Source organism: Phoca vitulina, unplaced genomic scaffold (genome assembly GCF_004348235.1).
Source record: "Phoca vitulina isolate PV1807 unplaced genomic scaffold, GSC_HSeal_1.0 scaffold40, whole genome shotgun sequence".
Lineage (NCBI taxonomy): Eukaryota > Metazoa > Chordata > Mammalia > Carnivora > Phocidae > Phoca > Phoca vitulina.
Genome location: NW_022589743.1, coordinates 2,302,769 through 2,330,766, shown reverse-complemented (window position 1 = coordinate 2,330,766; position 27,998 = coordinate 2,302,769). Strand labels below are relative to the sequence as shown.

Genomic DNA, 27,998 nt, shown 5'->3' with positions numbered 1-27,998 from the left:
CCTCCAAGGTGACACCATGTGGAACCAAAAATGAAGCGGCAAAATGTTGAAAATAAAAATAAAGCGGACTTTATTTAGAAGATAAAGGTGGTGGTATCAGTTTTGGTTAATAAAGTTGGGCTCAAGTGTTTTAACAGGTCTTTAATGCCATCACAGACTGGCATGCCAAGGGCATTCTGAATGCCAATTACAGACTGAAGTTGTTTCGAAACCAAGATGCTATCAGAAGCTGATGGAGTTGAAATTTCTCTTAAAAGTCGGACTAACACACTTCTTAAATATCAGAGTGACTGGATTACTTGGTTCTGAAAGTGAAAACACTACACTGAGCAATCCCCCTCCCTTTCTCCACAAGTCCCTAAGGCAATATTACAGTTGCCTCTGACAGTCAAAATTTCAACATTTCAACGGAGGGGAGCAGAGGGGAACCGGGAAAATGAAAAGCGGAATCACGAAGTGTAATTGTAATCGATACAGGCAGCTGCCACCTGTGGGAGACCAAAGCCTAGTCCGATGCCCCTTTTCCTCGCATCTGCACTGACCTCTTCCCAAGCAGACGGTAACTACGTTCTTGAAGGAATGTGCCAAGACTAGGGTGGGGAAGGCCCAGTGAGTGGACAGAATGCATTTTGCATCCAGTTGCCTTGGGTGGTACAATTAAGGAACATACCCAGACTCTGGAAAGCCCACTAGCCAAAGGTAACTGGGAGAGAGGATTAAATGCATAACCAGTGTAGAACGCCTGCAAGGCACCAAGACCACAGTCCAACCAGCCCACTTTCCTCCTCCATCACTGAATGGATCTGGGAGAAAGCGTTAATAACAGCACTTGTCAACTGCTTCCCTGGAACAAAACATGACAAAACACACGGAAGGTTTTGTTTCCATTATGGTTCTTGGTGTACTTTATTCTCCTGCTGTCTAGCTAAGCAGCCCACACAGGACAGAAACGGGTAGCACTGAGGAATGATCAGATTTTTTTTCTCCCCAATATTCCTGCACCCTCCTAAGCCCTGACCAACCCCTACCTATCAGGAATGGTTAGTGTATCATCCTCTCCTTCAAGAAACAACTAGAATTTAAACAAGGCATTAGAGGGTCAGGTCTCTTCTTAGTAGGGCTTAGGAGGTGGTGCAAACTCTTTATTCACATGGAGTCTTTCCTTCAAACACCTGTTTTGTTTTGTTTTTTTGTACACTGGTTCATAGATCGGCACTTGACTTTGAACCTGGCACCAAAAGGCACAATATCTGATACCCTGTACAAGAGCTATTAGAGATGCTGCCATATGGATGAGCAAAACTGAGCCTATCCCACTTATGAATGGAAGGCTTAGACAGGGGAGGGAAAATGGCAAAGAGAAAAAACGTAAGCCCACATTTTTTGCTAGAATGGAAATGAAAGTGGGAATTTAAGGTCTTGTGTTTTAATCCTCCAAATACCAGGAAGCAATTAAAAATCTTCCTTGGGGTTTTTGAAAGCAGCATATTCAAAATGCCAGCAAAAAATCCTAATAACTGCAAAACCAAAAGGGGATCAAAGCTCACCGACATCCCTCCTTATTGCTGAAAGATTCTAAAACCAAAATTCAGGGTGCCCTATTCCCTTGTAAAAGGGAAAATAACTTAGTCTGATTTATGGTTCTCATAACACATCACACTTCCAAAAAAATATTAGTGTGTGTGACCAGGGGAATGTTTGACACCATTTTATTAATCTTCACCTTCAGTGGAAAAATTAAACCCTTTCCAAGTGCCATTTTCATCACAAGAGTTCTAGTATATATATATACATATATATACTTCTGTTTTTTGCGTTTTCTTGGTTAGTTGGTTTTGAAGTGCAGCAAGAGACCAATACCGCATTGTAGTCAATCAAATAAAAGAGAACAGAAGGCCAAGCAGTTTCCAAATGGTTATTTTATCAGATTGTTTGAACATTAAATTTATCCTCGTTTGCAATCCAAAATAGTTACCTGAAGTTTGCTGTGTGTGCAGGTTTGCGTGCATGTGTGTACTTTTATTGTGTATTTGTTTTCTAAACTCTTTGGCACAATTTTCTGGGGGTGTTCAGACTACCACGATACCTGTCAGGAGAGAACTTTTCTTTTGTGCTGCCAATTCTGAGCATCTAAAATTTTGGTTTGTTTGGGTTGTGGCTCTCTTTTGTTTTTGAAGTTTGTGTCCTTTATTTGTAACAACTGTATCTGAATTTGTTCTAGATCCTCTAACTCCAGAGTTTTCTTTTTCTCCCCCCTCCCCCCCACTTCTACATTCACAGTTGAACCATATTATTTAGGAAAGGCGCCTTGATGAAAAGATCAGGATACGGGAGCTCTGACCATTCGTCAGTGTTTTCCCTAGAAGATAATTAAAAACAAAACAAAAAAAGAAAACAAAACAAAAAACAAAACCTAAAGAGCGTCTTTCCTTTTTTTCTTTTTCTTTTTTTTTTTTTTTACACATCTCTTGTGCTGCATCAGTAGACAGAACTTCGGTTAGTTTTATGAAATGCAACATCTAACCCCTTTTTTTCTGGGAAAAAGAAACTGCAATGACTTGAAGTTGAGAATGTGGATACCGCCTCACTCACACACACTCATTCTCAGACTGTAAAGAATCCCTCACCCTCCTTTTAGCCAGCACGCAAACAGTACCGTGCGGCAAAGGTACACCAAAGGGGGGCTTGAGACCCAGGCTCCATCTTTCTTATCAGTAGCAAAGGCCAGGCTGCCTTTTACAACAAAGCACCACAGCTGAACCCAGTCCCTCCTCCTCTCCCAAACCAGTCACTCCACTTGGCACCGGCCAAAAGACAGAAAAGCTAGTTCTAGCCTCTCCTGGGAAGAGATAACTTTCTTTTTTTTTTTTTCTAAGCAAGTAAATCCATCGTTTTGCTCTTTTCCGAGATGGCCGACGTTACGGTTTTCTACGAAGCCAGTGCTTACTTAGCTCACTAACAGCGCTGCTGTCGGCGGCCAGTGGCTGCGGCAGGATGTTCAGTGTGGTGTGTTTTCAAGCCTCACTCACTCATCCTCTCATTCCCAAACATTCAGCATCCGTGCACACTCCTCACTTCCGGGTTTTTCAAAAGATTGGAGATTTCCAGTGGGGGTCTCAGGTTATCATCCCAATGGTAACAGATCTAAAAACACAGATGGAAAACAGGTCAACTTTGAGATCACAGATAGCCAGGAGAGCCAATGCCTCTCTGATTCCCACAATTAAGTGCTCATAAACCCGAAATCAATCTGTTAACTTTTCGAGAATTATTTTTCTTGTTTTCCTATGCGCCAACTACCTTTTCTCATTTGCACCTACATTAGAGGGTGGCAGGGACACTAAAAAGATAAATCTCAAGATAGCCAGTTTTACTGCGCTCTTTGGAGTAAGATGATGAGCATGTGAGAGGAAAATAAATTAAAACTACATTTGAAAGCAGGGGTCAGACAACCCTTGACTGTGGCTATCTTCTGCAGAGCCACACAATGTCTAAAAGCACTGCAGTAAAAAAAAAGTAAAGAGCAGAAGGAAGGGAATAGAAAGTAGAAAAGAGAATTCTGGGAAAATGCCATTACCGGTAACTTTATTAGGGCCCAAAAATCATTTGGGGACTTCACTAAATTCTTGTTACATAAGTTCTGTTCTTCATCACCATGAGTAATCAAACATTTCGCTCAAGGAAAGATTGAGGATGCCTGACCCTTCCACTAGTACAAGCCTGAGGAACAAAGGCTTGGCTCAAAAGCACTTATATGGGAAAGGGTACAAAACAAAATACCAAGAGAAAGGCAGCCCTTGTCCGAACAGTCTGAAGAAACTGTGCCTCCTCCCCGAGAAAGAAAGAAAGGGCAATGGAGACAAGCTCTTACCAAGCTTGGTTCTTCAGTTTCCTCAGTTCTTTTGTTGCCCATGTAGCAAGGGTTTTTGCTTTGTTAGTCTTCGATCTCCGTCCTTCCGTTAACAGTTCATGGATCATTGGCCTAGCTTCTACTAATTTCAGTACATCCTTCCCAAATGCTGTACACAAGTCCCTGTGCAAAATAAACACACCTGAGAATGAGCTCCCAGCCTCATCCCGCTATCCTGTTTTCAGCCAGTGCTAAGCTAGTTTGGGTCTCTTAGAATTCACCTACTTTTTAAAGCTGGAAGAAATTTTAGGGATAAGTTCAGCACCTTCCCTAAACAGATGTAAAAACTGAGGTCTAAAGAGTCAGGATGACTTACTCTGAGTTCCACAACTAATTCATGGTTCTTTCTTCTAATGATGCCTCAAACTTTCCGTAGAGCCTAAACATAGGCAATCTGTTGACCAACCTCAATATAGGAGGGACACAGATCTGATGCTGCGTCTATACCTCTGAGAACTCCACAGAGTTCAGCGAAGAGAAATTAGAAATTTGGAGGGTCTGGAATGAGACTAGAGCTAAGGTCTGGAATGAATGATCATCTGTGAGAACTCTAAACAGGACACCTTGGGTTCTATTAAAGAAATATCTGTATCAAAGAAGGGGGTAATTACCATCCAGGCTACTCTCAAAGTTCTTTACCACAGGTCTTCTCATTTTCCAAGAGAAATTCTATTCAGCTGTTGGAAATAGGATTTAACCTACCCTATCAGTCCAGCAGCACAAGCTACTACTCCGTCTGTATGATCCTCATCTCCAGCAATGTGGTCAATGAAAGACAGAATAAATTCTACTCTGGGTTGTACCAGCATGACATCCGCTATAATAGAAAGAGAAGGTCTGATGAAGCTGTCCCACCTTTGGCAGGACCACCCATTTCAAAATTTCCAAATACACTACCCCCCATCAGGCAGGTGTTTCAGGCTGGAGAATTAGTTGCATATAGTTATACTGAACTACTCTTCCTCAAATTAAGAGGTCATTCTTTATACCAACAGAAGAGGCAGATATTCATTCCTCTTATTACAAGCAGAAATCATAAAGAAGGAATAAATGGAACCCTCCCTCTAAGCCCATATCAAAAGAGTTTAGTAAAAGACAAATATTTCCCCAATCAATAATAGAAACATCAGGTGAAAGAGAAAATGATTGCCCAATCCTTTAATTCAACTGCACTGGAGGTGTGTTATGTGTGGTGTGTGTGTGCTCAACAACTGCCACTCAGGGTTGGTGCAGATTATGACCAGCACCAACAGCCTTGCTGGATCCCATCCCTTCCGATGCTCAAGAAAGGTGAGACAAAACGGGGGGCGGGGGGGGAGAGAAACAGGAAAGCCTGTTATCTTCTTCCAAAGCTACTCTCTCTTCATGAGGGTACTGTTCCTTCTCCGCTTCCTTTAAGCAATAGGTGCTAGTTCACAAGCTACAGAACCGAAGACACAGCCCATTTGGCTACATGAACTCTGGACTAAGTCCATTGGGTTTTATACTCAACGGTGCACATTCTCCTGGTCTCCCTTCAATCCCTGGACAATTCCGGTATAGGCCTCCAAGCAGCCTTCTCTTAGCTCATTCAGATAATCCACCATGTCATAGTCTGACTGTAAGAGACAAACAGAATCTCCATCATACCAAGAGCCTTTAGTTGTATGACTGTCAGAAGTCCCACTCATCCAATCAGGGCTGGACTTAAAAGACAGCTTGAAGCTTACCTTGTCCACCTGGGCTTGGGAGGCCTGCTGAAGAGTATTCAAGACAACCTCGAGATATTTTTTAAACTCTCCACCGATAGCAAGAGCAATATCACCAAACACTGACAGAATCTGTGGCTTCACAGACCTGTGGACATTTTCATTCTGACCAGGAAAAAAAAAGAAAGAGAGAGCAGAGCAAATTAATAAAAGCTAAAATATTCTGTCCAAACGTTAAAGAAACATTATTTATAATAAACAGTTACTAATATGCTTTGTACAGACCTTAAGGGCATACACAAAAATTAATAGTCTCTCTGGACACATACACTTTACTGGCCTCCCTGCCCCCCATTTCATGTATTGAGCACGCCTTCCTTTAATTAACTTTACAACCTTACTTTATAGAATCATCTTGTGAAAATGAACAATTCCCTTCTTCATGAGTCTACAGCCAACATTCTGGCAACTGACAGCTCCCTCTCACTTAATTTTAAGCATCTTTTCAGATTTCTTCAAACACTCGTAAATTAGCCCGTGTGTGCACACTCACCCCCAGGTTCTCCAGCAGGAGCTGCATCACCTCGTCACAGAACGGTAAGATGTTGGACTGCAGAGCACGGCATAAATCTCCCACTAAGCCCACAGCTGCCAAACAAACCTGCAATGAATCAAGAAAATGATCTTCCAAACAGAAAAGGCCACCTACAGGGTAAGGTGTTATTTTTATTTAGCCGCTGGTCCTTTATCACTTGAGCCTAGAGTTGAAGAAGAAAACATCCTCCCTCTCTCAGATTAGTTTGGTTTTGGTTTGGTTTGGTTTTTTTAAAGTATGCTGCATGCACAGTGTGGAACCCAATGCAGGGCTTGAACTTACAACCCTGAGATCAAGACCTGAGCTGAGATCAAGACTCAGACGCTTAACTGACTGAGCCACCCAGGCGCCCTGAGATTAGTTCGTTAATAACAATCCGTATGGCAGGAAAAGAGCTAATGCTCTCCAAGATATCATTAACAAAGGACGGAAATGACAATAATCACCGGGAATAATGGTGGCAAGAGCACAGTGGTTAAAAAAAAAGAGAGAGAGAGAGAAGGAAAAAGCCCTGCTCTCAAGGTGCTATGCTGGGGCATCTCCTATCCTGGTTTTTTCACCGACTACTTCTAGTTCCACACCTGCAGACAATACAGACACTACCTGGACTTTGTACCATGAGGTAATCAGGGATAAATGAGAATACAAATGTATTCTTTTGAAAAGCAAAGATTACCTGGTATTCAGCATAATTTTTCAATCCAATGCCCAGGAAGGGTTTAAAGGCCTCCATGTACTTTAGGAATTCACCACCCAACACTGTAGAGAAACAAACTGTTAGTACCACAGGGTATCACAGAAGTGAGCGAAAATAACCACGCCAGCTCTGCCAAAATGTCTTCACTCCAATCAGCAGGTTGGGTGGAGTATGAGTTAATTACTGATTCTATCACAAAAACAATAAGGTTGTCTCAGACAAGCCAACTCCTTAAGTGCTGGAAGGGCCTAACTCTTATGCCCTGAAGATAATGCCAAATCTCCACAGAGTGGGATTTCACTTTGGCTAAAACAAACCAACAAACCGATGGGTTTTTTTCAAGGGTTAATTTTGATTGGATGAGCTAATGATACTGCCTCTTGGCCACCTCTTCATCTGATTATAACATGTCTTCTCTGGTGGCCAGCTTTAAAACAGGGTCCATCCCTGGGCAAGTCCGTCAAGGACTTATTTTACAAGCTAGCCAGGGAAAGCAGACTGGGCTTCTTTCTGAATTAGCCACTCCAGGGGGCCAAAGTGAACCTCCTGATGCTAGAAATAGGTCTGGTCCTCAGGAATGGTCCTTAGGTAGTAGCCTTGGTCAGTGTATACACCATACAGGCGGCCAACCCCGAAGAAGCATTCCAGGTTTCTTAAGTGCTCTTTAATGCGCTTTTAATGGCCCTTCAAAGAGCCTTAAGCAGACATGGCTTCCTCAAAGCAATTTTGTATAGTCTGACATATAACAACCAGAAAACCAATTAATTCCTAGAACTCTCAATGTTTCACTCCATCCTATTCTGAGCACCACAATGTGTCAACCTGGAGTCCAAAGCATTACAACCCAAACTAGGAGGTATCAAGTGCCAGGAAAGAAAATGGAAACCTTTGTTTCCTCGCTCCTCGGAAGGAGCCAAACATCAAGAAAGTGAGTAGACTTTCAGGGGAAAAAAGGAACCTGCTGATCTCAGCTGCTGCTGGCTCCCCATTCATTTCAAGGAGAGTGGCAAGGCACTTATGCACAAATTTACACTTATACTAATCCAACTTTGCACTCAAGTCATGCCCCAATAAATGAGAAGACAGGACTATGCTTTCTGTGGTCAAAAATTCCCCGTGGCTATTGAAACTCTTGCATCCTGAAGACATTCCCTGCCCAATTTTGGCTCACTGACCTTCCACCAGTGTGCTAACTGCCATTAGGGCATCCTCTTGCACTCCCCCAGACCCAGCTGTGCTTTGGAACATCCTTAACAGGGAGGCCATGACCACATCAGAGATCTGCAAAGCATCTTGATGTTGCACTTTTCGGAGAACGTTCTGTGAAATGAAAAAGAGTTCAGGATCTGTTGATTCCAAACCCGCCGATCAGAACACTATATATACCTTTGTAAAAAATCAACTGAACCCCGTGGCTTTTTTTGGAAAGTCCAAACACACTTTTTGGGCTCAAAAGCTTTGACAGTGTAAATCATCTGCAACAAAACATACATTTTAATATCCCTTCTATTTCCCAACTCAGAACAAACACGAGATGATCTTCCACGGTACACAAAGTCGGAAGCAATCCTTCCAATGATATCTTATTTACTGATGATGGTCAAGAAATAGGTTTTTTTTTTTTAAATTTTTTAATTTTTTTTTTTTTTTTAAGATTTTATTTATTTGACAGAGAAAGAGACAGCCAGAGAGGGAACATAAGCAGGGGAGTGGGAGAGGGAGAAGCAGGCCTCCCACCGAGCAGCGAGCCCGATGTGGGGATCAATCCCAGAACCCTGGGATCATGACCTGAGCCAAAGGCAGACGCCTAACGAATGAGCCACCCAGGCGCCCCAAGAAATAGTTCTGATAAAATAAAGCCAACCTGAATTCTCCTAATTCCATATTCCTCAAACCTCCCTCTTACCCTTTAATTTGTTTCAACTAATGTTACGAGATCATTCCTGTATTTGTCTGATGACTAAGGAAAGACCTTAACAGTCAAGATTTTAAAAAAGCAGACGGGCTTTTTTAAGTTTGGCTAAGAATGAGAACGGAGTTCACAGGGAACGTGACCTAGTTAGCATCACTCAATACTAAAACCTAGTACCCACCTAAGCCTTAGACAAATTCTAGGGTTTTCCTGATTTTTGGTAAAATAAGGAATAGCACCTCAGTCACTTCAGGAGTCCAGTCATGAATGAGGAGTGATTTTAATCTTCCCAGTCTCCCCTCAAAAAAGTCTACTCTGAACAAGTGGTACAATAAATGATTTGAATTATAATAAAGCTTCCAACAGGAACTGTTGTTTCACAAGATGATGGTAGAAACTCAAAGCTATATTTTTAGCCGAGTGAACCACAGCTGGGAACCAAATCTGACTGGGCTACATTTGGACAACCCAATAAAAACCACAGACTAGAAGCTGCCAGCACAAAATCGCTGTACAGCTGGGAGGACCACCACCAACCAAATAGTTTCCTTCCCTACTCTGTGCAAAAGACAAATTCTTTTTACGGAGAGAGAAGAAAGGAAAACTGAAAATCACTCTCCCAATCAACCACAGACGAAAGCCTTTCGAGAAGAGTTTCTGATCAGCATCAGAACTGGTAAGTAATAAAGCGCCACTGTACCTGAAGAGTTGCGCAGAGCAAAGACTGAAGGTCATTGAACTGGATCCTATCGGATGTGCTCTGGATATGTGACTGCAAGGAAAAGAACACCATCATATTCTGAATAAACACCTTCTAAAAGAGCTCTACACTCCCTCAATGCTTCTGTTTTTGCTGGGTTTGCCAGGACCATTAAATAATCTTTACTGATGCTAATGCAGGAAATAAACAAAAAACTTACATAAGTATATATTTTGATACATGTATAAGTAAACTGAAATGAGCAATGCAAATTTTAAATGGCAACAGTTTTTGTGTAAGCATTCTACCTTTCTGAGAGAAACACACTTCCACGTAAACGTGACCACCACCTAGAGAGGACATGGCCCCGTCCGGTCGCGCCAGCCCGGCCTCACCTCCATCTGGAGCACCTGCTGCAGTCGTTCCATGATAACCAGAGTAGTTTTCTGAACTGCAGGGTAACAATCCTTGGCACTATTTTTCACAATTTCCATCAGAGATTCATATGCAGAACTCCTCAGGTTGTTCTGGTGTCCATCAGGTCTGTAAGGAACACACAACAGCAATCTGAAAGTCTTACCCGAGAAAGAAGAGAGTTGTTACAACGTAGACCACGGAAAATAAGGAATCCAGAAATCGATATTGTTGTGAACATGGTTTGAGTGTGGCAACACAATACAACCAGGAACCAAAGTTTCAACTGCTGAGCCAATGGCTATGTTCGTTATATGGGTCTCCAGACCTGGTTACACTTTAGAATGGCTCTTACAGAAATGGGCTAAAATTATAGGGAAAAAACTAGTTTAAAATGCTGAAGGACCCATGTGTACAACTGACAAGGTCACCTACATAGCTAAGAGAAAGATAACTCAATTTTCTTCACTTGTCTGTGAGAGATGGTTATTATACCTAATCTTGGTCAGAGAAGCAGAGATGGAACTAGTTAAGCATGGAAGAGTTTATGCCTAGCCTCCTTCCTCATGGTTTCTTTTGAGCATGGCTTTCGGTAGAGCTCACTTAAAACCAAAATAATTAAAGGTTGTCCCAACTTATAACCCGCTGAAACTACATTTCAGGGGCGCCTGGCTGACTCAGTCGGTAGAGCATGTGACTCCTGATCTCGGGGTTGAGTTCGAGCCTCACACTGAGTGTAGAGATGACTTTAAAAAAAAACCTTAAAAAAATTTCAAAAACTCATCTATTAAACAACTGTATTTTATGCCAAGTTCTTCATCTATTATCAGAAATAGTGACTAATGACCTGGCATGGCAACTAAATTCACGATGAGAGCTACTATTTATTTCCCTTATAGGATAATCAAATATTCCTGTTAACTATAGATATTGCAAAATGAAGGTACCTCTCCAGATCAATTCTTTTTTTTTTTTTTTAAGAGAGAGGGAGCGGGGGGTGCCTGGGTGGCTGAGTCGGTTGAGCATCTGCCTTCCACTCAGGTCATGATCCTGGGGTCCTGGGATCGAGCCCCGCATTGGGCTCCTTGCTCAGCAGGGAGCCTGCTTCTCCCTCTCCTCCCCCCTCGTCTGTCTCTCTCTCTCTCTCAAATAAACGAATAAAATTTTAAAAGAAAGAGGGCGAGTGGAGGGGAGAGAGAAATCGAAGCAGGCTCCACGCTCAGCGCATAGTCCCATGCAAGGCTCAATCCCACAACCGAGATCATGACCTGAGCCGAAATCAAGAGTTGGACACTCAACCACTCAACCAACTGAGCCACCCAGGTGCCCCAGATCAATCCCTCTTTATATGAGACTATCTTCTGACTTGACTTGTAACCTGAACATTCTAAGGTAGACATAGCATGTATTTTCTTCTCTTTGTTTTTATTTAAAAGTAATCTCTAAGCCCAATGTGGGGCTTCAACTCAGAACCCCAAGATCAAGAGTTGCATGCTCTAACAACTGAGCTGCCAAGTGCTCCTTTCTCTTACTTAAATCATCTACTACACGATTCTTTTAATGTTTCCTGTTACTATGTTCCTATGATTAGGCTAGATGCCCCTCATCCAGGGCAAAAGGAGTTGGATGCAAAGACACCACCCATTTCTGTGTAGTATCAGTCACCTGTCTGTGGTCTCCAGGAGCTTCTGAACTATGAGTTCAAAAGAAGAAGATAAGCAATAGGTAGCTGGTTCTTCCTGATCATCAGCCACATCTGCAGCTTCATAAGCAGCTTCAGCCAGACTGGAGAAAGCCTTAAGTCCAGACAGAGTTAATATTAGTCCTGAAAAGAACCCTACCCCAGGATAACCTCATTTTTCCTTAACATACCATGGGCAGTGTTCCTTTCCAATTGATCTAAGAACAAATCAATGCTAGTGAAACCTCAACTTTTTCTGTCAAGATCATCTCAATCTCTTTACAGACATCCTTAAAATTAAAATATTTATTTATATTGTTTGTCCCACCCCAAACTCTCTCAGCAGCAGAGTACTTTCATCTACCACAAACACCTCCCACTACTTCTTTTTCCACTTACAAAAAGGCTTTTAGCCCCACTCCTTCCTCTCTGAACTTCCTCCCCCACACCCCCAAAGGCCCTACTGAACTACCTTCAGCAGCCTGTACTGACTCAGCACTTGGGCCGCCTACCTTCCTTCTCTTTTGCCCTCTTCTCAGCAATGGTACTTTTTGTAGCAGCAACTCTCTACCTTAATCAAAATTTCTTGTCCCCAAGCAACTGAGAGAGAAAACCAGGTCCAGACAGTTTTCCCACTGGGTTAGCATGACTGTTCTAAATGGTTTGGGAACCAGTCACCATGAGTCAACAGCTCCCACTGGCTCATGCAATTGGCATCCCCCACATTTTAATTGAAGAAATTAGGAAGGAGATGCTATTCAAAAAAGGCCTTCCAGTGAGGGAGACCCATTTCTCTCCCACACCTCCCACCTCCTTGCGAATGGCTCAGCGCCGCTCCGGATCTCAGTAGGAAGAAAGCCTTACCCAGCACACATTGGAAGCCACTCTGGGCTCAGCACTGAGGCCCTCGATCAGACACTGCAGCAGGGGAGTCAAGTAGACATCATTGATGGCAGCTTCAGGGAGCAGTTCACAAATTCGGCCCACAGTCCATGCAGTTGTATCTCGAACAACTACACTGGGGTCTTTCATTAGTTCTATTAGGGTGGGCATAGCCTGCAAATACAGCAGTTATTAGCAGAGCAAAACAAAGATTAAAATTCATGTTGATGAAGAGAAAATACCGATGGCTGGGATGTTTTACAAGTTTTATTTAAATAATCTCTACACCCAACGTGGGGCTTGAACTCATGATCCCTAGAACAAGAGTCGCACACCCTCCCAACTGAGCCAGCCAGGTGCCCCCTGATGGTTGGGTTTTAACCCACAGCATCAAGATAGTTTGTCATTTTATAAAAGACACATCTGTCACCTATCGATCAGTATAATAAAATTAAAGTGAAAAGTGAAATAGTCCTCTCTTCACCAAATCCCAGCATAGAGTGTTATTAAAAGTCTAGTATGAATGCTTCCACCAGCCTTTTACTGAATCACTCAGGTGATGCATCTAGATGCAGCTGTGATGGCATCTGGCTACATTCTGAAAGGCTGAGTTCCATGTGTGCTAAACTCAATTACAATGGAGCCTTGTATCACTTATAATAGTAAAATAAACACAGTATTTCCACAAGACTTTTCATTACAATAGATACTATTTTGTCCTTAAGGACAAAATCATCACATCACTAAAAAATCAAAGGAAGGTTTGTGATACAGCAGGAAGTGAAAAAACAAGTTCTAAGACTACTGCCCAGTAAGAACTCCATCCTGTTCCACCTACATATACGCACACAGAAGAACGCCACACAAATACTAAGAGTTAAGAATGTTTATCCCTGGGCAGTGGGATTAAAGGTGACTTCTTTTTAGCCTTTTCTGCATTTTTCCAAGTCATGATTTGTGTTTAAAAAAAAAGTCAAATACATTTTATCCTTCCTTCACTGACAGCAAACAACAATCCAGAATAACCTTTTTGGATGACTATGTACAGTTTTGTTTTTAAAATACGGGCACACTTTCAAGGAAAAAGTTCAAATAATAAATATCCCACTTTTCACCCCAAAACTCCCTCAGCTTCACCTGGATAACTAGTGGTTTGAGCTGATTGGGCTCTGGTCCTTCCAAGATACAGCCAAAAGCCATTACCGCCGCATCCCGGTACCGCCAGTCAGGGTTCTTGATGTGTTCTTTAATGAAGGGCAGGACGTGTGGGACGATGTCATCTTCACAGCAGGTGGCCAGGAGCATGAGGCACACGCCTGCCGCTTTGCAAGGGTTCCAGTCATCGTCGTCGTCATTCTCGTCCTGACCAGAGAGTGTAGCACTAGTTAAGTTTTTGTTCAAGAATCACTTTAACTCAAAAAAAACCCAAAAAAACAAAAAAAACCCCACCCAGAATTACTAACTCAAAAGGTCTTCTGACTACTCCCAAATGTCATTGGAACTTAAGTTTGGGAGACGTAAATAAAATATAAAACCTTTTTATTTTAATTTTTTCCACAAAGATTCATCACACATAGCCTTTGTTAAATAAGATGCAGATGGAGGGAAGTCCTACTTAGTACTATACAATGAGATGGGCCAACCTCCACTACACTCAACAAGGATGAAACTCGAACAGATACAGAGCAAAAGGCAGAACAAGAGTATATGCTGTATGATTCTGGTTATATGAAATCCAAAATCAATCAAAATTCATCTCTGGCAGTAAAGGGGAGACAATGAATGACTAGGAAGAAGGCATGAAGTGGCTTCTGGTGTGGTACTAATTATAGTTCGATGAGATGTTAAACAAACAAAATTAAGATTCCATTCAGATCTCCCCTGAAAGTAGAATTCAAGATTTATCTTCCTTATTGTGACTATTCATACCACACAGTAATTTAAGGTAGGCTACCTTACGCAGCTTCAGAACATTACATACCTAAAGAATGATTTGTCCCCAAATGTGAGAAGCACAACAAAAATATAAAAGCGAAGACACTAAGGTCAAAAGACACAAAAAAGTAACTGTAAAACTGAACAAAGAGATGAAAATTTGAGAGAACACCCAGTCCATTTCAAACCAAATACATCTCTACTTATCTTCTGAGACTGTTATATTGAAGAGTCATGTACTTTCCTAAACACAAATGACATTCCTGTGTACAGGGAAATTCTGCAATGCTCAAAGTCACAGCAATGTTTCCTCAGAGCACTGCCGGCCCTCTGGGAATACTTCACATGCATCAGAGGAGAGGAGGGACAGAAAGAATCTTTCCAAACACCATACCAAGGAAAACTGTGATGCCTAAACTCAAAAGAGAACAATGACAACCAACATATACTTCTTATAAAAGAATTTCTAGGGCACCTGGGTGGCTCAGTAGGTTAAGCATCTGCCTCCGGCTCAGGTCATGATCCCAGGGTCCTGGGATTGAGCCCCGTATCGGACTCCCTGCTCCGCGGGAAGCCTGCTTCTCCCTCTGCCTCCCTCTCTCTCTCTCTGTCTCTCATGAATAAAGAAAATCTTTTTTTTTTTAAGATTTTATTTATTTGACAGAGAGAGAGAGATTGAGAGCAGGAATACAAGCAGGGGGAGTGGGAGAGGGAGAAGCAGGCCTCCTAGCAGGAGGCCCGATGTGGGGCTCGACCCCAGGACCCTGGGATCATGACTTGAGCTGAAGGCAGATGCTTAACCGACTGAGCCACCCAGGCGCCCCGAAAATCTTAAAAAAAAAAAAAAAAAAAAAAAAGAATTTCTATATTTACCCATTAGACCCACATCTTCGTGAAGTCTTGCTACTTTTATTTAGTCCTGAATCTTATTGATATTAATGATCATGAATGATCAGATTAATTTTGTGTTTTTTTTCTTTTAAAGATTTTATTGAGTTATTTGACACAGAGAGAGCAGGAGAGCACAGGCAGGGAGAGCAGCAGAGGGAGAGGGAGAAGCAGGCTCCCTGCTAAGCAAGGAGCTGGATGTGGGACTCGATCCCAGGACCCTGGGATCATGACCTGAGCTGAAGGCAGACGCTTAACGACTGAGCCACCCAGGTGCCCCTAAATTTTTTTTTTTTTTAAAGAGAGAGAGAAAAACAGAGTGTGTGTGGGGGGGTGCAGAGGGAGAGGGAAAGGGAGAATCTCAAGCAGGCTCCACACCAAACATGGGAGCCCAACGTGGGGCTTAATGATCTCACCACCCTGAGATCATGACCTGAGCCAAAATCAAGAGTAGGGACACTCAATGGACTGAGCCACCCAGGTGACCCCAGAATAATTCTTACCCAACCTCATCAGCATTTTACTTCATTTTATTTTTTTTAAGATTTTTTTATTTATTTGACAGAGAGAGAGAAAGAGAGCACAAGCGGGGGGGGGGGGGGGGGGAGAGTGGGAGAAGCAGGTTCCCCGCCAAGCAGGGAGCCCTATTGGGGCTTGATCCCATGACCCTGGGACCATGACCTGAACCAAAGGCAGATGCCCAACCAACTGAGCCACCCAAGCGCCCTTCATCAGCATTTTAAATGTATATACATACTGTGAACTCATGAAAATAATTCAAATATTAGCAGATATTCGAGTGGCCTAAGATTAGCACATCCCTCTTGCCAACCTTTCTTTACTGCAACTTTAATAGCGTGTGTCTCTTGCATTACTACGGACAAAGGAAAGCACTCAGGAATCTGTATGTGTAGCCTGTGCACAATCGAGGCTGAAATGTTCAACTCTCCTTCACAAACAACTCAGAGCCTAGAGGATCTTAGAGATCCAGTTCGGCTGTTCCGGTCATCTATAACCGAACAGCAACCAACTAAAGAGTTGCCGAGTTCCTTCATGGAAACTGTTCCACAGTAAACTAACCCTCAACAGTGTCTCACAGCTTAACCGGCTCGATTTGCAAGGTAACTCACCTGTTTAGTTAGCGTCTGTGTGAGGATTGGAACCAGGTACTGTAGTGCTCCCTTGGCATAAAACTTGCTGGTGTGCTCAGGGGGTCGTCCTTGTTCTGCTGCCTGAGGAGAAACATAAAAGCAAATTCTGGACAGCAGCAAACAGGCTGATACTAGAGGCATACAATGAGAGCTGCCCAGGGGTTTGAACAGAAATACACAGAGCAAATGTACCATCCACTGTGATCTTTTGGAGGTGCTCATTTCTTTGGTCTACTTCAATGGGATTCTTTTAGGCCATACATATAATCTACCTTAAAAGACCAAGGCAACCTTAAGAACTACCTTTCTTTTTCACAAGCTCAATTCGTATTAACAAGCTGCCATCTAACTAACCTTTGGATCAAGAGGTGTACTAAGTTTATGTAATGATGCCAAAAATAAAATGGTGTTTCTTAAAGTACGCAAGACAGTTTAAGGCTGGAAACAAAGCTTGAGTTCAGAGATTGCAAGTGCAGAACTAGCCACTTTGTCTCTATCAAACTTCTTCACCAGAGTTAGGAAGCTGTCAGTTATGCATCCCATGCTTTCATTAGGACTTCCAAAAGGAAGTAATTCAGCACTGGACGTCACCTTGTTAAACTGTGACTGCCTGCTGCCCCCTTGTGTTCATGGTACTAATATGAACATTTATAATAAATCACGTCTGGGTGATCGGTAAAGCATGAAATGCCTCATTACGGGTCTGTCTCCCTCCTGAGGGGCTCTGGATAGTAGAGAAAGCAAAATCTCTACAAATGGAGATGCCCTCTAAGCCCAGTCAGAATAAAGCTTTCCCAGAGGAGACTAATGCCCACAAAGGAGCTTTGTCAGAGAAACAACTCTCTCACCGCACCGACTCTCCCAGGCTCACCTCGGAAGCCTCAATGGCCAAGTCCATTTCCTCATCACACACATTGGACCAGAATTCTATCCCTTGTAGGGCCACCTCATCAATGTCACTTTTCATTGCTTCAATTGTGATCTTAAGAGGGGGAAAAAAAAAAAGACATCCCAGACCCCAAGTAAGTGCTGGTTCAAGTTAGACCCCCCCCCCACTTCTAACCACAAATATTCAAGTGTCAAAAATGTAGATTTATGGAAGCTGGGTCTGAAATGAAAGGTAGAAATAGGAAAAGAACTTTTAAAATATATTCTTTCCCAGCACAAAGACAGTACAAGTCTTCTTGGCACATTATTGATGGCTTAAACATAATACTCAGACTCAAGGAATTTCCTTGATTTCATAATATTAAGTAAAAAAATTACAGAAGTGACAAAACAGCAAGAATGATGAGTTTTGCAACTAGCTATGCTCCCATACGTAAAACAGAAATACTTACAGCAAAAAGAGCGGGACCCATATACGTCTCCATGTACTGATAATACAAGGACATTATCTTTACCAGATTCTGTAAGGCAGCCACTCGTACCTTTTATAAAGAAAAGATTAGTTTGCTATTTAGTTTAACAATGTAGTCTGACAAAGGTTAAGTCACATAAATGAGTCAGTAATCTAAAGGGGTCAACTGAGGTACATTTGGGTAATGTCAACATTTCCCCCAAATCAATCTCTTCCTTTAATTTTTTTCACCATCCTTATTTATTTTTCCTCTCCTTTTTTTTTTTTCCTTTAAAGGTGCCTGTGGAATCTACAGAGGACTAAACTCAGGAATGCCACTCAGACTGGATGTTACTCCCACCTGTTTCAAGGGTCACAGTTTAGGTTACAGCAATATCAAAGCAGTTTCAATGGCTACAATGAAAAGCAGTCACTTGTATAACTTAGAGCAATTAAGTAGCAAGGGTGATCAAAAACCATTTCTTCCTTAAACCTTTTAAGAGGATGGCAACTTCCGTTATGTTAACTTTCCAAATACTGTTTTTTCCTCTTTTATTAAGAACGGTAGTAGCCAAACCTTATTTCTGAAGTCACCCGATTCCCAACATTTCAAACCACTATGCTGGAGATGACATTTCCCAGGAAAGATGGAAGACAGATTTCTCGTCAGAGCTCACACTCACCCTTGTATCCGGACACTGTGTGGCTTCACAGACCACCTGCATAATAAAGTGCCTTTCGGACTGCAGGAAGAACAAAGATCAAGAGAATAAGACTACCAACCATATATATGGAGACTGTTAGACTATCTCTTCAGGGAAAACCTTGTACTCCCCTCAGGGACCCCATAACCCTGAAGCAATCAAGCAGCTTTCCCCTGAACACAGTAATGGCACCATGAAGACCATCAAGAGCTTGCCCCCAGTGTCTGCTGTATGACCTGCCCTCTAAAGAGCTCCCTCATCTTTTAATCCCCAAAATGACCACTAACAAGACTCCAAGGAGGAAGTAAATAGGAAAATGTAGGTCACAGGGGTTTAAATAAAAATGGTAAACAAACACACACCTACATTAGGAAAACCCATTTCTTTATATTTAAATTTACTTCAAAGACAAATTTGTTTTCTGGGAGGTGGCAAATCCCCATCAAACACGGGAAGATACAGGAGAACAGAGCAATGTAGTTATTTGCTACTATCCTAAGTCTTCTGAAATCTGAAAGGAAAAAGTCTGTTTTCTAAGCAATTAGAATTGCAATTTGCTTTGACTTCTTACACCTCCCGACTTTGTCCACAGTGAGACCAAGAAATGGCAAAAAGCACAGCTCAAGTGTCAACAAACAAATACACAAAAATACTTGCAGACCATATAATCCAGTGATTCCGCTTCTGAGTATAGATCTAAAAGAACTGAAAGCGGGCCTCAAAGACCTATTTGTACACCTATGTTCATAGCAGCATTATTCACAATAGTTAGAAGATGAAAGGAAGCAACCCCAAAGTCCACAGACAGAAAAATGGATAAACAAAATGTGGTCTATACATACAACAAAATATTATTCAGCCTGAAAAAGGAAATTCTGACACAGGCTACAACATGTATGAACCCAAGACATTATGCTAAATGAAATAAGCTAGTCATAAAAGACAAATCAAATATTGTATGATTGATTCCACTTAAATAAGGTATCTGGTGTAATCAAAAGCACAGAAACAGAAAGTAAAAAAAGCGGTTGCCACTGGGAAGGGGAAAATGGGGAGTTGTTCAATGCACAGAGTTTCAGTTTTGCAAAATGAAAAAGTCCTGGTGACTGGCTGTAAAACAACATGACTGTAACTTAACACTATTGAACTGTACACTTAAAAATGCTTAAAATGGTAAATTTTACGTTACTGCGTATTTTTACACAACTTAAATAATAAAGGGAAATATTTCCAGGCAAGATAAACTTTGTTTATATATTAATTTTCAAAAGCACCTTCCAAGGAGTTATGAACTAGCCCAACTTACATAATTTTTTTTAAATTAAACTCTATGCCCAACAAGGGGCTCAACTTCAAGACCCCGAGATCAAGAATCAGATGCACCACTGACTGAGCCAGCCAGCCGCCAGTTTTGTTTTAAAGTAAGCTCTACAACCTTCTGTGTTTTTTAAGATTTTATTTATTTATTTGAGAGAGAGAACGTGTGGGTGCACGAGTGGGGAGAGGCACAGAGGGAGAGAATCTCAAGTACACTCACTGCTGAGCACGGAGCCAGCCGTGGGGCTCGATCTCAGGACCCTGAGATCATGACCTGAGCGGAAACCAAGAGTCAGAGGCTCAAATGACTGAGCCACCCAGTCGGGTGCCCCAACTTCCATGTTTTTTAAAATCCCAGAGCATACCCACACTTTGCTCTATAAAAGGAGAAACCTAAGCTTAGAAACACTTCAGATCACATTTTCCCCAAAAGCCTCCCAAAAGCAAACACACCTACTCCATGGCCATTTCTCACACAACAAAATCTCAACTAGAATGGAAATGAGTGCACCTAAACAAGATGGTACTTTCTAGACCACAAACTTAAAAACAACCTTTCATTTAACTCTTACTTCTTACCTTCTGAACCTACTACACCTTTTTGTCAAAAGAGACTCACCTCTTTGTCAAAGTTTGCTTTGGTGAACTCCAATGAGTTCAGGAGTGCATTTGTAGCCGCCAGCTTCACATTATTACTGGGCTCTTCTTTCCTCATCCCCTGGATTATGGCAGTCAGAATCTCATTGGATTTATCCTGTAGCTGCTCTGGGTCCTGAAACAAGCAGAGAAGTGCAGTGAGTAAAATAATGAGCTCATGACTAATCAGCAGTCCTTTTAACTGTGAAATCCACTCGAGTGAGTATCATGACTTTCTCTGATCTTTTTCCACACATTTCCATTTAGGGACAAACCACCTGCAAAATATCCCGGGGCCTACTAGTCCAAAATTGAACCAAAACAAGTTAAATTCATCAACTTCATCTGATTTCTTAGCATAATGACTCTGGGCATGAGGTAATGCTGGCTTTTTCTTCCCCCTTCTGTGCAAAGGGAAATGGCAGTCTGGTGTTTTTTCCAGGCCATCTGTATCAACTGAAGTAAAGCTTCTGAGGGCCAAGGATCACTGCCTGGGCACAACACCTAGGTAGTCTAAGTCCAGGTCAAGTGTGGACTTCCTTGCTTCATCCAAAGTCTGTATATGGAAACAGACACCAAGGGTGGTAACCTCAGCAGCAGCCCCAGTCCCAGGAGGGCTGCATTTCACACACTACTGTGTCTCTGGTGGCTAAGCCAACTGCTGCAAGGGCTGGCAAAGGGTTTCTGTGCACGAGTAAACGAAAAGTAACACAGCATCCTGAGGTACACTGAGGATCGTGAGAAAGGGATCCAGATCAGGGATGCTCCACAACAGAGCATATCCTCTTTTAAAAGTCTAGAATCTATACCTCTCCAAGCCTACAGATTTCTACTCTGAGCTTGGGATCCTCAACTCTCTTTACTTTAGGGCATGATTAGCAATGTGAGGATAAGTTAGCTTTCCAAATATGGAAGTCTAGATTAAATAAAGCAGTCCTACTTGCAAAACACTCTGCAGTAGCTTGGTTTTCTCCATCAGGTAAGAACAATCCTAATACTATGCATGGCACAACTAGAGGGAATCAGAGCTATGTTAAGTGAGATACAGAGGGCAGTACTTACTATGTCTTGGCAAATGTAACCGATAGCTTCCAATGTCGACTCTTTCATGTGCTCTGTGCTGTTGGGGTTTGTGACATTGGCCACCAGCTGAGGAATGAGTTCTGGCCACTGGTTCACTGGGATCTCTGCACAAGCAATACCAGCCACACACTGTGAGGCAGAACTAGGCCGGTAAGTTTCTGTGCCCAAAGTCTGCAAAACCTGCGCGCACACACACACACACACAAAACAAGACGAAAGATATCAATTTCTAATACTATTTGAACACATTTTGCCTACCACCACACCTCTTACATCAGTCTGAATTTTCGGCAACACACAAAAGTAGAAAAAGGCATATACAGTATAGTCAGCTGTCAAAACAAAAACAAAACCAGCCTCACTACCAACACCAGCACAATCAACATTGTTCCAGAGCCTAGAAAACGAAACCAATTACTCCCTACTTCCAAAAGGACTCCTCCAAAGCCAAACATCTCACGTCAATGTTCAATGCAAGATAAGGAAGTGAGAGTCAGACGGATGACAATGTTAGAAGGCAAAGGAGAGGACAAAATTCACCTTCCAGCTCCTTGTTAAAGGTACAATGGAAGGATGCTCACAGCCTTGTTTTATGGACAGAAAGTGTGGAACTTTAGAATGAGGCTAACTCTGGGCATTCAAATGGGTCTGATTCACAGTAGATCGTGGTCTAGCCTAATCCAAGGAAGAGATCTTCCAACTCATGAAATGTGGAACAAGCCTCCTTCCCTATGGTCAATGACAATTTAACACCTGGGGTGACTTTCATAAAAGGCCTTGGTCAGGGAACATCACTAGATGCAGATACAAAGTTAATGACGTTACCAACACCTAAGAATGAATCTTTACTTAACTTCCAATCTGGAAGGATTTGTTCTGTTTACCCAAGAATCAGAGAACTCTTCTCTCCACCATCAACAGATACCAAGAACTAGTTAGATATGCCAATTAAAATGAGATCCGCTTATCGTTAAACAGGTCTTGTTTGAAATGATAATCGTACAAGGATTTATGTAAAGGGTAAAGGCACAGGTACAGATAAAGGATGAAGCCACAATTGACCTAAGGTTAATTATTACCATGATCAGCTAATTCAGTCAATGAACTCACTAAGAATCACCAGTCCACTCAAAAGGCAAATAGTTAACTGTTCCTGGCATGAACACAGGACAAAGCGTAGCTGCCAGATATTCAGGCCAGCTCTGCTGACTGGGTCAGGTCACTTAGTATCCTGCTTTGTAGCTAATAATAATGAACTCCCCATCTTTCCCCCATACTGTATATCATCATCCCTGCCCGCCCCCACTGCCAAAGCTCTGCCCAGTAACAAACTGTTCTGATTCTAAATGAAGGTTTTGCTCTCTAGGGCTACCACAGCTAGAATGGACTTTAAGAAAAACTGTATGTCAAAGACACGGAGCCGAGAGGCAGGGATAAGATGACCGGTCTAAAACAGCAGGAGCTTGGGGCACCTGGGTGGCTCAGCCATTAAGCGTCTGCCTTCGGTTCAGGTCATGATCCCAGGGTCCTGGGATCGAGCCCCGCATTAGGCTCCCTGCTCAGCGGGAAGCCTGCTTCTCCCTCTCCCACTCCCCCTACTTGTGTTCCCTCTCTCGCTGTCTCTGTCAAATAAAAAAAAATAATAAAAAAATAAAACAGCAAGAGCTGAACAGGTATTAACCCAAGTCTGACGAAGAGTTCCAGTTCAGGGTGCCTTTACACTCTACCACACCATCTCCTGGTACAGATGTGGAGAGCACCGCCTCCCACTGTACCTTTATCTTTCCTCCTTTAAATGGCTTCTGGAAGACCCCTAGTTAAATATTATTTGAGGTGATCTAGAGACCACAAAGGTACAACTCTTAAGTACAAAAAGATTGTTTTTGTTTTTTTTAAACCTAGGGGGTAACCCTAACGATAACAGTCAATTATTAGAAAGAAGAGGAATAAAGGAGTGACCCTCTACTGTGTCCAAGGCCCACATTTCAAAAAAATACCCATCAACACTGAGAAAGTATTCATTACCAGAGGTGCTATGAAAAGGGGAAAAAGGCCACGATTAACTTTCTTTCATGCAGAAGAGTTCAACAACACATATACAAAGTCTTGTCCAAATTTTAAAAAGTGTTAAGACTGATATGCCAAAAAGAGTCAATCACAGTTCCAATCATTTCTCATCTCATTTACTATCGCATGATTCGAGCAAGATGAGAAACTGAATGGGCACTACAAGCACCAAGATTTCCAGTGATTGATGGAATAAACTTCAATTGTACCAAATTACTGAAAGAAAGACTAAAATGTTATTACATAAGCAGACCCAATGTGGATAAAAATAGCTCTACATATTCCAAAGAACATTCAAAATAAGTTGGCTTTCATAACCTAGTTCCCACAGTCATGAGTACTTTCATGAAAGACTACAAAGAGAAGGGGTATATAACTTGAAAGAGATGTTGTTGCCCTTAAGGCGCACAAATTTACCTAACGCTGAGACCTCGAACCAGGAAACAGCAAATATGATGACATGTGCAAGTACGCATTTAGGAACCCCCCACCAATTTTCCCTCAAATACCAAGGACTAATTGCTTGACTTACCATTTTCTGTGCCTCATCCACATAAAACAAACCACTAAAGAAGCTCATTAACTGGGGGGTGGGGAGGACACCTGTCCATATATTCTGAGTATCTTTTGCTGCGGCTAGAATTACGGATTTTAACTCAACAACAAAGTCGTAAGACCTCCATGATGCAGAACAAGGGACATTCAATTTTCCGCAAAACTCATCAGTCCACTCTTTAAACGCCCTGATTAAGAGCCAGATGTTTCTAAACGAAGTTTTTCATAATTTGCTAAACAGATAAAAGCACCATTAACCTCATATTCTTATTTCACAAACTCTTTGGGCTTAAAAGCCCCAAGAGATTATTTAGTTCCCCTTTGAACTCCACATAGTGCCAACCCTAAACCACCAAAGAGTGAAAATTATCTACAACACAAGTTCAACAAGAGCAGGGACTGGATGACTATAAAAAAAATCACTTAGAAAGACAGGAATATCTAAAAAATATTCCTGAGCCTCACTCCAACAAAACAGAATCTCTGGAGGGAACCTGGAAATATATTATTGTTAGCAAATTCCCTAAGTGATTCTCAGAGTTCAAGTTTGGGAACCAACAATTTGTATACTATGCCAATTCACCACAGATTCTACAAATTCTGGCATCCAGTTAAAGTTCCCTAAACTGCTACAGTTTACCTTAGGTTTCTGATGCATTCATTAATGGGAAATGACAGCACAGTACAGAAAAGCTAAGATGAGAAAGAAAATTTAAATCAAATACAATTTTTATCTTCAAGTGAAGCTTAAGTCTCAGAAACCTATTACACTGTCAGCTCTATCCCATGTAAATGACAAAAACACTGACCAAGATGTCTCTTGTAGGGGGTCCAGGAGGAGAGGATGGGGTGGGTGGGTGGACGATGAGGTTTCTTATTCCCAGAGGCTAACACGACCAAAAGGAGATAAAGTTACTTACATAATTCTTGACTTCCCGTCGAGCATTAGCATCAATTGCAAGCCACCTCTGCTGATATTGTGCCTTGATATCTGGATCTTTAGATGTCAAAGAGTTCTTGATTTGTAGACCAGCTGCGACTCTGGCAACCTGACTGTTTCCTGGATTTGCCAGCACTCTGGACAGTTCCACAAGGAACGTGGGCTATTAAGAGAAGAGGCATTTGTGAATGAAAAGTATCTCTTGGGAATTTTACCAACTGAGGCTAGCTTACGGAGCACCAAAACATTGGGGGAAACCTAAGTTTTTTAGAACATATCATAACATCTCGGAATATGCTACAATACCTACTTCAAGACTCCTATAAAAATGTTACATGGTACACAAGTAAGTTACCCTCTTCTCATGCATCCTCAGCATTTATTTAACAAGGAGGTACAGATTTTCCTATCAACATCATTCTTAGTGCTCAAATCTTCGCATTAGATCTCCCAGAAATAAAGGAAGTTTGACAATCTAGTAGTCAGAGGATTCTTCTATTTAACAATGCCTGACAATAAATATTTGTTAAATGAATGAATATGTGAAGACAGGGTAGAACATAAAATTGTTTCCCTAAATTTAAAATATCTTAGTCCAAAAAGAATAATATTCAGGGCGGCTTTTAATCTCATGCAGGCAGGTAATCTTGCCTTACAGAGGTAAATACTTACAAACCTGAAACATAGATTTAGGAGGCTAGTCCTCTGTTTTAACTTTAAGTGTTCAATGAGAGAAGAACAATGAAAAAAGACTTAGTTATAAATTTGATAATATTTAGAAACACAGAAAAAGTGAAAAGATAAAAATGCCAAGGCAAATTTGCCAAGAAAAAAGATTTTACATTTAACAGTCAACGGTTAACACACTAAAGGCTCCTACACATTTTGGACTTGAGCTGTCCACTGAACATAGTGCATTTCTGAAAACCTTACTCAACCTTTCATAATGCACAGGTCCCCAAAACTACTCCCTGTTTAAAAATTTTAAGATACACTCCTCTTCCCTGCAGAAAGCTCTGTCCAAATGGAAGTTAACAGGAAAAATCAAAAGCAGATAACAAGTCCTGCAATCACAGCAGAAGATAAATCTTAAAAGTTTTATTAATTATGTACCACTAAGGAATATTAGGAATGTCAGAAAGATAAAATGTTAAGAATAAGATAAAAGGCTTCTTGTAAATGAGCAGAGGCAGAAACAGGAATATACCCCACATGGAAGTATTATTGGTCTATACTAGCAGAAAAGAAATCCTTTCTATGGAAAGTTAAGAATAAAAAGTAGTAAAAGCTAGCACATAAGAGCACAATAAAAGTCACTTAAGGCAGTTTGTATAAAATAAGCCTTGTCACTTTTTTGCTTGTATTTCGCCTGGATTACAAAGGAACATGTTGGGTTACAATGTTATTTAGGCTTATTACCTATTACCTTTAAAAGATGTCAAGTATCATCCACCCTTCCATCTGCTCCCCATCCCCCGCAATAAGAGGGGCATCAAAGAGAAACGTTACTGGCACACAGGCTGTTTCAACCAATCCATCCCACGTTTTTATACAGAAGTCCAGTCTAGTGGACTTCTCTTCATTTTTTCTGTACACCTTAAATATGAAAATATGAAAACGAGGAACTTTCCTCTGTGATTTCATCTGGGAACAGGCCCGATCAAGGATGAAGCCTCAGCCTGTTGTATGGGTACAAATTCAGTCTCTACCCATCGAAGCAAAAACAAAACAAAGCCAAAAAAACCCAACCAACCCCCACCAAAAAATAAATAACCCATAGATGAATACCCAGGCAGTAAAGGGAGAAATATTGCCGGAGTGGGTTAGGAGGTATTCGGGTGCCAGGCCTGGCCATGAGCACAGTACCAAGGGGCATAGGAAAGGGTAGACTCTGGGAAGTAGGTGGAGAGAATAACAGGGGCCACGGGACAGGAAGGAGAAGCCGGCCCCGGTCAGAGCAGGGCGGGCAGCTGGGCTCAGAGCTTCCACATGGCCCCTAGGCCCGGCTCCCCCACCCCCACCCTTGCTGAACACGCAGCGCCGCGCAACCTAACTTCCCTTCCCTCCCTCTTTCTCCCTCCCGCTGCACCGCCGCCCTCAGGCCGCGCGGCGATTGGGCGGCAGTCACCCCGGCGCGCCGCGCCATTGGCCAGCTGCCGGGGCCCGGGGCGGGACACACCCACCGGCTTCCCGATGGCGGGGTTAGGTTGGACCGGGGTGGGGGAGGAGGGGGACGGGATGGGGCGGGGTGGGTTCCCGAGGCCTGGGCCTCCGGGAGGGCGGGAAGGCCCGCACGCAGGGGATGGGTGGACGGCGGGATGGGGGACGGCGGGGTGGCACGCACCAGGTTTTCCACGGCCGCACGCTCCAAGAACTTCTGCGCCGCTTCCAGTTCCAGCCGATCTAGGGGGAAGGAAAGTGGGAAGGGGACAGGGTCAGAGGGGCCAGGGCTTCCCCTCCCCCCACCCGGTCACCTCACCCCGACCCCCGGCCCCCGCGTCCTACCGGGAGACACGGTCTTCTCGAGGATGGTGATCAGCTCCATGGCGGAGGTGGTGGCGGGGACTCCTCCTAAGACGACGGTCCGGCTTCTCGGGAGGCGGCTCTAACTGGGGATGGGGGTTGGGGGTCGGGTGGGAAGGGAGGGTGGGGTGGGGGGCGGGGGTCACCACAAGCCCATTCACCGGCTCCCTCTTGGTAGTCGCCCCGGCTCCCTTTCCTTCCTCTTTTCCTTCCTTCCTCCCTCCTAATTTGTTGCTGGCGGCGGCAGCAGCTGCTCCTCTGGCGGCGGGGGAGGGACCCCGGGGGTAGCTCAGAGCGCGGCTGGTGCTCGGGTGGCGGAGGGAGAAAGAAGGAAGGGAGGCGGTAAGTGAACGGCGGCTCGCAGGGAGGGAGAGAGAGGGA

The 27,998-nt window shown here is 42.7% G+C and overlaps 1 protein-coding gene across 1 annotated transcript; it reads right to left on the bottom strand.

The window, feature by feature from the left end:
• Nucleotides 1-44: 44 nt before the first annotated feature.
• On the bottom strand, nt 45-27,998 carry KPNB1 (karyopherin subunit beta 1). Its single transcript, XM_032428694.1, has 22 exons — nt 27,600-27,998; nt 27,439-27,497; nt 25,075-25,257; nt 21,512-21,712; nt 20,433-20,585; nt 18,476-18,535; nt 17,794-17,883; nt 17,325-17,435; nt 16,433-16,534; nt 13,617-13,841; nt 12,462-12,653; nt 11,582-11,712; nt 9,898-10,045; nt 9,503-9,574; nt 8,066-8,210; nt 6,870-6,952; nt 6,152-6,259; nt 5,620-5,763; nt 5,403-5,508; nt 4,613-4,727; nt 3,872-4,033; nt 45-3,144 (listed from the first exon to the last, which is right to left on the bottom strand). Coding segments are annotated over exons 1-22 (2,631 nt in total). The 5' UTR covers nt 27,640-27,998; the 3' UTR covers nt 45-3,143.